A 13547-nucleotide genomic window follows, 5' to 3' on the forward strand; every position below is an offset into this window, starting at 1 on the left:
CCCTGTCATTCAAATCCCTCTCCCTTCGCTTAAGTTTCTATCCCTCCTACCCCCCCCTCTCTCTCTCCTATCTGTAATAGTATATCTTTATTAATGACATATCTTCTTATCTAAATCAATTTTTAGGGATATGAAGTGATGGTAGGAGTGATCGGTCTCACCTTAGTACTTACAGGAATGGCTGGCTCTGTGGTAACTGGATTTTGGTTGGACAAGACTCGTTCTTACAGGTTTGTTCAGGATATATTTAACTGACAGATCTTTTTCCTAGAACTACATTTGAAAACTCATTCAAATACATTTGTTTTCATGGAAATATTCATATAAATCAGACCTGTGAAAAAGAGTTGTCTAATGACAGACTGGTTGTGCTGTAAAATTACAGAACAATTACTAATTTTCTTTTAGAATCATTTGGCACATAATATTTATTTATACATATATATGAACACATATTGTAACTGTTGCCACAACTTCATGTGGCAAAAAACTTGCTGAAACATCAAGTTTTTATGGTCCTTTTCACTGCCAACAAAAGGTACATGATGTACAGAGAAGCTTATAGATTGAATCGTTCTCTGCAAATAAAACATTCAGAAGTTACAAATTTGATTCTTTGTCAAAGTACCCAACATTACACACATGATACAAGTGTAATTCTCTTTTCCTGTTTATAAAAATAATTTCTCTGGTTGTGTGTTTGCGTATTGGAAGATCGGATTGGGAAAGTTTATAATTTGTGCAAGAATTGCTGGCTTAATTCTGCCAATTGACACATGCACATCACATATTAAATGCATGCATGGAAATACACACAAATAGTCAACCTGAATTTTCATTTAATTGTTTTTATCATGATGAATGTGACTGCTTAGTCCTTGTGCAGTGAACCATCTTTTTATTTTACTCTTTTGAATAGGAAAACAATTATCAAGCTAACAATAGTTATCTTTCTCACAACTTTTCTTTTCCTTTTACAGAGGAACAACAGTGGCTGTTTATGTTTTGTCGCTGGTTGGCATGATCTGTTTCACTTTCACACTCAAACTTGGTGAAATCTGGGTGGTGTTTGGAATCACTGCTCTTTTAGGGTGAGTTTTTAATGATACAAAATGTGCATATTAAAGTGTTTTGTGGTGACACAACACACTCAAAGCCAGCTCCAACTGCTTTTGAACACCATTGTGCAAACCCAAGATGCCACAAACATATATCTGTTTACCGTAAGTAACGGTGTATTAACCGCACCCGTGTATTAACCGCACCCCACATTTTCGGATGGAAAAAAAAAAAAAAAAAAATTCATAAAAAAAAAAATTTAATCAAACTTACTTTCTATCTCTAATATGCGTATTTAAGAAAGAGTCAAGAACAAAAAAATATAGAAGAATTACTGGTAAAAAATGATGGGAAATCAGCGCTTCGTCACTTATCTGCAAGTTGCCGACATTATTGGCCACTTCCACACTCACCTCACACACACACATATGGTACCGGTGTTCATTGCAAGTACCGATACCAGCATCAACATGGGGCTCACCCATACGAGAAGATCGTTCATATCATATTTCCTGCATCACAGCCCCACTTTTGCTTTCAGATTTCTGTCTAGCATTCAATGTCTTGACATGAATTTTAGACAAGGGAATACAGGAAGGTTCAAGATACGAGAAATTTGCAATTTTGTTCAGGTGTTTTTCTTGTCTGCTTTGAACCACTACCGGTAGTTCTCAGTACGTGTGTGGCGGTATCTTACAGACAGCAAAATAGAAAAAAAAATGCTAGTACCGGTATACCGTATTTTCAATGGGAGCTCTGGGCGGGAATAAAGTGAATAATAATTAAAAATAAAAAGTCGGAAGGAGTGAAGATGGGGATTGAAGATTGATTTTGAGATGATGGATGATAGAGAGAAATGAAGGAAAGGCAAATGAAAGAAATTAATTGTCAAATAATACCAATAATTTGTCAAACAAAATAACTTCCACGGAAAGGTAAAGCGCCAGCTTACGTTGACATTGCGATAAACATTACACATGCATGTCTTATTCGGCTAGCTGCACCGCGCTGTGCGATCGATTGGCGTCTGAACTTTGCCGCGATGACTAAAAAATGACAACAAAGACAGAGTCACACCATTAAAAAAAGTCAGTTTCATGAAGGTAGGTGCGTTTGTTACCGTGATATAACTTTGAGGGACATTTACGGCAGATACCGGTAGTCATAGTTGCTTCCCTTTTAAACCCGCGGCTCATACCCCTCTAAACGGGATTGCCCCAAGCGGCTACGCTCGGCCACCCTACGCGAGTTGAAAACTGGTAGTGGTATCGGGCTGAGATTGGCTTGGCTCAGACCTGTCACCGTGTATAAACCGCACCCCCGACTTTTGATTCTGTCCCGCCGAGAAAAAGGTGCGGTTAATACACCGTTACTTACGGTATTTGTTTTATTAAACAGATTAGGCGTATGAATTTCTATAGAAACTTGTTGAAAACCCTCAAAATTTCCACAGACCACACAGATATGGAGGCAATCATCTGCTTTGTATTATGACACCACAGTCATGTATCCAAAATATGTCATTTGATTCAGCCTAGTGCAGTGAGTACACCTTTGTAAAATAATGTGTATTTCATGATGTCTCAATTTTGAAGGTAGGTTCATGTAACGAAAGGCGCAGCGCTGCCCCCTAAATGCACCGGGCTTTGCCCAAAATGCGCAATGCTGCACCCTAAGTGCTAAGGGATGCTCCCCGAAATGCAACTGGGCTACACCCAATATACACAAAACTGCACCCGAAGTGCAAAGGGATGCACCCTAAAATGCAACTGGGCTACACCCAATATGCACAGTGCTGCACCCTAAGCGCAAAGGGATGCTCCCCAAAATGCAACTGGGCTACACACAATGTGCACTATGCTGCACCCGAAGTGCAAAGGGATGCTCCCCAAAATGCAACTGGGCTACACACAATGTGCACTATGCTGCACCCGAAGTGCAAAGGGATGCACCCTAAAATGCAACTGGGCTACACGCAATATGCTCCACCCTAAGTGCTGAGGGATGCACCCTGAAGAATGCAACTGGCTACATTAAAATTGCACAGTGCAGAAGGATGCACCCAAAATGTACAGCTATACGGTTGCATATGATTAGAGCATCAACATCAGACTTGCATACACATTTACTATCGTCTACATGTTTGTACCTGTCTGTTTGCTACTGGAGATTATTCACTAAGGGCTGAAATCAATATCATTTATATTGGCACTTTGCCTCAAGATCTGCCTGCATTTATACCGGGATTTGAGGCAGCTGTGGAGTTGATGGGAGATACTGGTCAGTATACAGTAGTGTACCACCACCTTGCATCAATGTTTCATCAAAATAAACCACCGATTGCTAGTTATGAGTTCTGATGCTGCCTTGCAGACACTACGGATATCTAGCAGCAACACAGCATTAAACCAAGACATGTGGGTTTGTTTACTAGCTTGTGAACCAGTTTAAGAAATACATGAGAGCAAACAACCGACTACGCCCCTCATCAAAGTCCAAATCATTCCTAAAATTCCTCATATGGAATGCTTTGGGGGCGACTGTCTTTTCTAAAGTTGCCTCATGATCTGCTACAAACTTTATTCAAGAACATTCAGAAAATCGACATTCTACATGCTGCAAAGTGATGACATTTGCATTGTTGCATAATTGCTTATTGTGTTAAAAAGCAATAGCCCTTAGAAAATAAAGATTATATCCGACTCTATTGTGAAATGAGTTATTGATCTTTGAACTCATTATTCTATTGAATTTGATGCAGGTTTTATGAGGGATTGTGACTCTGCAACAGTCTCATAGCAAATTAGAAATCTAATATAATTGCAATATTAGGGTCAATATCATTTCTAAGACTGATATCACTAAGAACTGATTCACTACCATAATAATGTTTTCCTTTTAATTTAGCGAAAAAATCAAACGATAAGTACAAAACTGAACTAGTTGTAAAATCAATCAATAATGCACAGCTGAAATGACTCGAATATGCAATCCAACCTTTGGTTAGGTGTCTGAAATTTGAGAACATTGATTGGAGGGAGTGAGTATGTCTATAGATATTCATATACACGGATGAATCAGTGAGATGGATTTGATATTAGGCTTGGGAAAATATCCCAGATATTGCTCTTGGGAATTATGAAATTCTCAGTTAGTGAATCACCCCCAGATTGCAGCACCCCCATAATACACACAAATAAAAATATACCCCCTTGATTTATGTATATATGCGAATTATTAAGGTAATTATGTTTCACAGTTGTAGTAGCTCCAATGTACAAAACTGCATCTGTGTGAATTAGGATAGAATTATAATAAAGTGGAGAAAGAAAGATATATAAAGGAAACGAGGGTGATAGACAAAGGATATACATATGTTGAAGGACATAATCAGAAGTGACAGAGTGAAATAACTAGCTTTGAAAAATAGCCATAAATAATTATAAATTAATTATATTTGTAGGAACAGGCAGATGGCAATTTACCATTGTTGTATCTATAATCAATATACTTTCTTATCATATGTTATACATTTTTCTTAATCAATATGATATTGATATTTTATCTTTATTTGTATTAAGTGCAAAGAAAACATTTTCAGCTTATTACTTCACAAAAAGGATATACCATTCACATGCAGGTGATTTTTTTTTCTTCACCATTATGAACAGGTTCTTCATGACTGGCTATCTCCCTCTTGGGTTTGAGTTTGCTGCTGAACTTACTTTCCCGGAACCTGAAGGTACCTCCTCTGGGTTGTTGAATGCATCTGCTCAGGTAAGTAGATTCATGCAAGTTTCTCATTGAAGATTTCTCACTGCAGATTTTTAATCTAGTCCTCTACAATATCAGGTGCTCATTTTTATGAAAAGACATGTCATACAGGTGTCACAATACTATACCATGGATGATTTGTTTGTTCTAGATCATTAGACTTATCAAATAGAGGTTTAGGGTATGTTTTCATTGGAGAGTTGTAAGAGTGATACCACTGATCTTATTTGCAGTGCCAATGCGAGGATCTCCATAGCATAAGTGTTCTCGACATTCAATGCCTAAATTTTTTTAATGTTTGTCCAGTTTTACCAGCCAATCATATGCTCTTCAGTTACATTGATAGATTTAGCCAAGTGGAAGATTAACTAGGCCATTCACTATTTCTTGTGATTTTTTTCTTATATCTATTTAGACCTTTGGTATCATCTTCACATTAGTGATGGGAGTACTGGTGAATGAAATCAATTCGTTGTCCGGCAATTTATTCCTGTGTGTATCCTTACTGGTTGGAACTATAGTGACAGGTAGGTCAAAATTACCATCATTTGCAAAAGTTTAAGACCACCTGATAATTTGTGTGTATAGCACATATATATAATTGTATACTGTAATGGTTTCATTGAAACTGGCCTATATATTATTTATTAGAGTTGATTCCATGTTAAATTTGAATGGTTAAAGGTAAAGTAATTTAAAGAAATTGTCCAATAGCTTGACTAATACTTACGTTTGAAAAAATATTTTGTAGTGAAAATGCTTTTGAAAAGGAAAAAAGATTAGTCAAGCTATTTGACAACTTTGAACTAATTCCTCTTTAACCATTCACATCAAACTCAGAATCGACACAAATTATAATTGGCCAGTTTTTAATGAAACTGTTACAGTTGATTATAAGTATTACATGTACTATATATACACAACACACAGGTGGTCTTAAACTTATGCAAATTATGGTATATGGTGCTTTCTAATTACCCTTATTTGCCAAAGTTATGTGGTTACAGCAAATATTGATGTCATGAGTAGGTCTTTTTAATCAATGTTATTATTTACCATATCATCATTGGTCTAGATCTGGTACATATGAACCTAAATTTGTAAAATCATGAAAACTAAGCTGAAAAAAAAATCACCTACACAGGAAAGCACATGTGGGACAATGTATTTTTTATTTCTTGGAAAAAGACCAGACACCTGGTCAAAATGCCTTGGTATTTCACTGTATTTTAGCAATGGATTCATTTTCATGAATTTTGCACACAAAAATATTGACACATCTATGTCCCCAACAGCAATGATTAGCTTCTTAAAACATGCCGTGTAATCAAGTCCCTGGGTTACCGCGTAGATGTACAAAACATAAGGTTGGAAATAGTCTTAGGCATTCATAAAGTTAGCTAGAATTTTACCTTATTATTTTTTTTTAAAGTTCAGAGCTTAACTTCTAAATTTATATTAATTTCCTATCATGTTAATATCAATAGTCATTCACTTACTTTGACATTCCAATGTATTTTTCATGAAATTTGATTACCTATTTCATTTATTGTATTGACTCTAGTTATATGTAAAGGTATTTGAATACTCATTAAATTTACATGAGTCACCTGACCAGGGTTTATAAAATGTAAAATCACTTCTCTAAATTTTACATTTTTTAACTTGAACCAAGTTTTTTAAAAAAGAATCAGGCAAAACACAACTTACCTGAGATCGCTTTTACAGATCAAACTATGACGTGATTAATTTTTATAGCTAAAACTGCAAAAAGTGAAGATTTAAGCCAATGTTTTCACACTTATCAACCCATATTTTCATGGACAATTTATGTACTAGATACATGTCAGCCAAGGAGCATTAATGAGCACATTCCTGCACAAATATTGGATGGCTCAGAATGGAATACCAGAGATATTCCAAGATTTGGGCCAATTCCACAATATTCCACAATCGCAGATGAGTGGAATATTTCTGGTATTCCATGAAATAAAGCCATCCAATACAATTATTATTATTATGATAAGAATCAGTATTCTTGTGGATGCCCTGACTTTCGTCATCAATATTGTCATCAATGTTGTCTGTTTTCTTGAGCACGTACAAGGAATACACCTGTTAAATGCAAAAGATATAACATTTATGACAGGTTCTAGTAGTCATAACTTTGTCATTTCATTTAACACCATAATATTCAATACCATGCTTACTGTATGTCAAACACACAATGATAGGATAAAAATAATACTGTATTAGTTTCCCTCGTCCATAACCATTTTCAAAAGGATTTTTTTTCATGTTACGAGAAGTGAGGCCCTACATGATAATTCCTTTTTTTCTCTCTATCTTTCCTATTTTTTTCTATCTCTCTTAGAACTAAATTTCCTTCTCAGCTCTCTGTCTTTCTTGTAATCAAGCACATTAATATGCGCAATGCCAGCTAGTGTATTGAGGATATACGCCCCCACATGTCCTTGGCCTTCATATTGGTTAGAAATGCATTCACTCAGAACTAATGGTGATTGTGATTGGTATGTCTGTAAAAAGATGGGCAGGTATGTAGAGAGATAAGACAGAGAACAGACAATGTTCAGAATGCCAAATTGTTACAATAATAGGAGTCTCTCATCTCTGAGAGAAATGACAAAATTTATATAAAAAGAAATGACAATTTTCCAGAATACCACCCAAGGACTTCTGTTTTTCTTCAATGTTCCTTTAGCAATTGCTGGTTATGTTTTGATTGCTAAAAGAACATAAAGTCAGTGCTGGAGAGAGGGTTCATTCTAAGTCAGATTAAACAAAATTTGGGAAATATTCATATTCTTTTCCTTTTCATGTTTTGCTTTTGTTATTCAGCATTTATCAAGTCAGACCTGAGGAGACAGACGGCTGAAAAACAAGAGGTATGAATGTTATGCATGTCAGTTCTTTACCAGGGCCTGGGCCTTTCTAAGAAGTTCAAATATATGCCAATTTGATGGATTCAAAATACAGTGCGCCACCTATCGGTTGCAGCGGATAGGCCAAAATTCACAATGTTTCATGGGAAAAAGTCAACATCTGTTGTGCGCACTAGTGCATGCATGCGATTATGCTGCCCTGGCCGACGCGGCTCGGCTGGCTTGCATAAAATTATGCTGTTTACCAGGGTCGCAGAGGTGGGAGAGAAATTTGCTGCATATTTCTTTGCGTAATTTATACCGTTTTCGGTGAATTCTTCCTCTGCTTTTGCCATATGGTTTTCAGTTTTGAAGCATCACAGTCACATTACAGTATACTATCACTGAGCGCTGCCTGCGCCTGTGTGCGATGCCTAGGTCAGAAATTGGCCTGTCCACTGCAACCGATAAGTGGTGCACTGTATCGTGAATCCACCAAATTCTTTGTCTAGATTGTAGATACTTTGCTACAAATTAATGGTGATATTGAATTGATGTTCTGTGTATTTTATTACTTGAATTTCTTGTGTATTTCTGTGTTTTCCTGACTTGTGTTTTTCATTTTAATTTTTATGAATTTTATGTTTACACTTTGCCAACACAAAGAGCAGGCATTTAATTAATTTTGATTAGTGATAGCAAACGCATATGAGAACCAGATTCAAAGAAAAATCACACATCTGTGAATTGAGGTTCACATTTTGTCTTGAAATTGACACAAAATTATGTTTTTGAGCCTTTTTTCTGTCTCACATACAGGAATAATTATTGCACAAAACCTCAGAATTGCATACAAGGGCATTACAAACTTTGTCTCAAGAGTTGTGCAAAATTTGAAGAAAAGTAATGAAAATTCACTACAAATTCACAATTCGAACTTCTCACACAAAGCATCAAGGATGAAAGGGGGGTGGATTATGAATGCAGTGTCTTACATTTTACACTGATTTCCAGATCCCATTATTTATCAATGTATCCTTATCTTTGGGCACAGTATCTACAGAACTAAATGTTATCATAGTTTGTGTTGTCCATTTCAATCCCTTGCAGTTTGAAGAGGTGGAGGAGGAATCAGATAATAAAGAGAGTTCTGCTTTTCGACCCAATCGTATCAGCAGCGTGAGATTTGAAGGAATGGATGATGAGGATGATGCTGTAGTAACAAAAGACACAACTAGAGATTAACCTAACATGGTTAGGTTTTATCCCAATTTTTGAATGATTTTATCATTTGAATATTTTTCAAATCATGCAGTTTAAGTTGTTGATAAAATAATAATTTTCCAAAGAGTGAGAAAGTGGAAATACCGGTATACACAAGTGGAAAGTACCAATTTACTACAATGGTATGTTCCATTGTCCCCTGATGTAGAGTGCAAGTATACTCCAATGGAAAGTGCTTGCATACCCCAATGTAAAATGCTAGTATATGCTATTGGAAAGTGATAGTATGCTATAATTGAAAGTGATAGTATACTCCAATGGAAAGTTCTAATGTACTTCAATGGAAAGTGATAGTATACTCCAATGGAAAGTTCTAATGTACTTCAGTGGAAAGTGATAGTAGACTTCAATGAAAAGAACTTGTTTACTTGATGGAAAGTGATAGGATACCCCCATGGAAAGTGCTCACATACCCCAGTAGAAAGTGCTTGTATATCCCATTAGAAAATACTAGCTTACACCATTGGAAAGTGCGAGTATACTTCAATGGAAAGTGCTAGTGTACTCCAATGGACATTGCTGGTATTCCTCATTTGAATGGCTAGTATACCCTTAATGGAATGTGCTAGTTTAATTCAAAGGAAATTGCTGGTATACTCCAATGGAAAGTGCTAGTATATTCCAGTGGAAAGTGCTGGTACACTGCAATGGAAAGTGTTAGTATACTTCAATGGAAATGGCTGGTATACCCTTGATAGAGTGTGCTTGTATAATCCAATAGGAATTGCTAGTATACTCCAATTGAAAGTGCTAGCATACTCTAAAGGAAAGCGATAATATACTCAAATGGAAGGTGCTAGTAAACCCCAATGGAAAGTGATAGTATACTCAAATAGAAGTGCTATTATACCTCAATGAAAAGTGGTAGTGTAATCCAATGGAAAGTCATAGTATACTCTGATGGAGAGTGATAGTATACTCCAATAGAAGTGCTAGTACACCCCAATGGAAAGTGATAGTTTACTCCGATGGAAAGTGATAGTATACTCCAATATAAAGTGTTTGTATACCCCAGTGGATAATACTTGCATACACCAATGGAAAGTTCTAGCATACTTTAATGGAAAGTGATATTTTCCAATGGAAAGTGGTAGTGTACTCCAATGGAAAGTGTTAGTGTTCTTCAATGGAAGGTGATAAATTCTAGTATACCCCAAAACAAAGTGCTAGTATACAATTGAAAGTGCTGGTATACTCAGATGGCAACTACTAGTATACTTCAATGACACATACCACCATGGTTTGTGAAAGTATAGGTCGATGGAAAGTGATAGTATAATCCAGTGGAAAGTACAAGTGTACTCCAACGGAAAGTGCTAGTGTCCTCCAGCGGAGAGTGATAATTAACCTCCCTTTCAAAAAGATGATTGAAGTTGTAATAGATTTAATCTAAGCTAAAAACAAGATTAAATCTAAGCTAAAAACAAGATTAAAAATCATTAACACATATATGTAGGATAGTTTCGGACACTTCATTATGATTTTTTTTTTAGGAGTGTTGAAAAAAACATTGATTTTTTATTATAAATAAGTTAGTTTTATGTTATTTCACTGCTTTTATTTTGTATTCATATGAATGACTATATTCATAATTTTTGTTATATAATTTATCTTGTCATTCTAGGGTTGCCCCATGTAAACAAATTTTGAAACTAGTTGTTATATTGTGTGAGTAAAAAAAAAAACTTGACACCTCACAAATCCCGAATTTTAGGAAAAAACTTGTCATGAACACATAATCATTAAATATGGGCAGAAAAAGTATCTTCTCCCAAATAATTTGATACCATATTTATATTGTGTTTTCACGCTTGGGAAATCTGTAGGTATTTGTTGCAATGATGTAAATTTTGATTTGCATTAAAGTAAGGCATGACTTCAATGAATGAATCCAGATGTCAATGATTTCATAATCATACAAGGGTTGCATTAGAATCCATTACAAAACACCTATGAATAATTAACATTAGAATTGTATAATTAACACTTTTTAGTATAAATTCTTAAGTTAATTTCATTGAAAAGGGATTTGCAAATATGTCTACTAACTCATGTAGGATTATACCATCATTGGAATGGAGACGCATTCGATGCAGCCATGCCTTACTTTGGCACAACTCGAACTTTAAATCACAGTAAAAAATATCTCCTCATTATCCAAGCATTAACACATACCACATAAATATGGTATCAATTTGTTTGGGAGAAGATATTCTTTCAGGCCATATATAAAAATTATATGTTCATAACATATTTTTCCTTCAATTGGAGGTTTGTATCGCACAGTATATATATATTATGTTTTATTAATGAAAATATCACTGAAATACTATTAAATAGCTTATAGGCAGTTGGTAACCTTGCCCAGGTTACAAAATAAAAATTATATATCCATCTAGTGTTTTTATCATAATGGAAAACCTTAAGCTGACCTGAGCATGAGCTTAACAAACCAAGACCCATATTCTGACGTCTGGTTTAACTTCGGCCATGGTCTAACTCTTTTTTTTTTTTAATTATGGAAAGTCAAAAATTTCAAAATTGCTTTTAGATGACATGTTTCCTATCTTATCCTGGCTCTTTCTTTATATTTTAATGATGAAGAGAACTATCCCAGTAATTATTTTCAGTCAGGTATGAATAATTTGAGTGTCAAATGAGCTTGAAAATTGAACTTATAGACTTTTAGAGTTACCTGTCACATTTGGCTATTCATAGTTAACCCTATCTAGGCCGAGGTATTTTGGGAGTTCATATGGCCGGGGGGGGGGGGGGGGGGGGCCTCCCAGGCCCCCCCTTGAGATCTCGGCCGTCGACCGCGCCGAAAATCGGCACGTGGGTTGTCTGGGACATAATCTACAAAATTGTATAGTAATTTATTTAATGCGAATTGCTATTAAGTGATTATGCTAATTTATGTGTAATTAGTATGCGAAATCATACTTTTTCCTATAACTCCCTAAATAAAGCTCCAAATGTTCTAATTTTTGGTATAGAAACTCTTTGTGGTGTCCTTAGCAAGTGTAAATGAACAAAATTGCGATATCAAATCATTTTCTTATGTATTTCATAGTTTTTTTACCTTTTGTTTTTCATTGTTTTTTCAATGAAATTTGTTGGGGACTCTTCTGATATCATAAAAAGCATAAAATAAATACATTTAGACTAGCAAAACTAAAAATAATCATACATTTATGATTTTGGGTTGAAAACACAATTTCCATTGACTTTGTACACAAAATCACGTTTTTGAGCAATTTTTGGTCTGACATGCACTTACATAATGTTGCGTAATTTCGAAACCACGTACCCGGGTGACGCAAAATTGGTCTCAAAAGTTGCGCAAGAATTTAAAGTAAAAAGTCAGCGAGCGGCGCAGTCAAAAAATTTCACGCGGCGAAAATATTGCACAAATCGTTGAGGAGGGGCCTTGGAGGCCCCCCCCGGCCTAGATAAGGTCAAACCACAATTTTAGATCAGAGTTTGAATTAAACCCCAGTAAAGGGCCATTCATAAATCAAGATAGTTTCATTAGCGAATTCATGTCTTAATTGCGTAACACTAACATTATTTTTTTGTGTATACATAGCTCTCCGTGTGGTGTACACTGCTGAGCACTCTCATGCATTGTTTAGAATGAAGCTAGATGGTGTTTCATAATACTGTTTTTAAAGTTACACATGACTTCTGATTGGAACAAATTTTCCATTACTATACCCACGCCTCACTGATATGTATCTATTTTTGAAAGAATTTATTTCATACATATAGCAGTCTTGCCATTCTCTCACTGTTTATTGTAATTGTTTGACACTATGCACTTAGCAAACAAAATAATCATTGAATTATATTTATTACAAAAATGCTTGGTCATGGAATGGCGCTATTCAAAGTTTGATATATGTGTATTTTCATATGTTTGTTGTTCGTTATTTGTAGTGATACACTTGCTTCTTTCGTTTTTTTACACAAAAAGTGTGTTGTCATTGATATATATTTTATTGAAAAATTATTTTAATCTAGTAATAAGTCTTTTAAATCCCCAAAACTATTTGTGTGAAAATGTATGTGTGTTCAGTGTTCACAAAATTGTATTAGTAATATGAATAATAGAAGCCCCCCCCAAAAAAAAAAAAAAAAAAAAGTTAGGAAACCATTGAACATGATCACCAAGATGCTTTGAAGTGTTTCTTTGTAGTGCTTTAGATTCTTTTATATGAGAGGGAAGGTAATCAGCGTGAATACAAAGTTGATCGTGAAACGATTGTAGGACTAAAAAAATTGATTGGCCAGTAAATTAATTTATATGCTGAATGAAACAAAAATTATAGAATATAACTGCTTTGGTTTATGCATGGGAGTGTAATAGAGAGAGAGAGAGAGAGAGAGTGGGTGTGGATACGTTATCTTGTAAATATATAGAAGTCTATTTGTGATAGTAAACAATGTATGTGGGTAGAAATAGTGTATCAATATAGAATATAAATACATACAAATATTTATATAAATATATATTTGAATATATATAAAACATTTTTAAATGCAGAT

The 13547-nt window shown here is 35.1% G+C and overlaps 1 protein-coding gene across 3 annotated transcripts in view; it reads left to right on the plus strand.

The window, feature by feature from the left end:
* Positions 1-12891, plus strand: part of LOC129257400 (heme transporter FLVCR2-like) — a 48036-nt gene extending 35145 nt beyond the window's left edge. Inside the window, exons 5-11 of one of the 3 annotated variants that reach the window (XR_010292848.1) lie at positions 127-230; positions 981-1091; positions 4731-4836; positions 5249-5360; positions 7693-7739; positions 8826-9133; positions 11789-12891. Coding sequence is in view for 1 of the 3 variants with exons in the window: in XM_064096037.1 (XP_063952107.1) it covers positions 127-230; positions 981-1091; positions 4731-4836; positions 5249-5360; positions 7693-7739; positions 8826-8960 (615 nt within the window). In the remaining 2 variants the exon portion in view is untranslated. Of the gene's footprint in view, positions 1-126; positions 231-980; positions 1092-4730; positions 4837-5248; positions 5361-7692; positions 7740-8825 lie in introns of all 3 variants that reach the window. The other 2 variants (XR_010292849.1, XM_064096037.1) reach the window with 2 other exon arrangements.
* Positions 12892-13547: the final 656 nt, after the last annotated feature.

This window comes from Lytechinus pictus, chromosome 1 (genome assembly GCF_037042905.1).
Source record: "Lytechinus pictus isolate F3 Inbred chromosome 1, Lp3.0, whole genome shotgun sequence".
Classification (NCBI taxonomy): domain Eukaryota; kingdom Metazoa; phylum Echinodermata; class Echinoidea; order Temnopleuroida; family Toxopneustidae; genus Lytechinus; species Lytechinus pictus.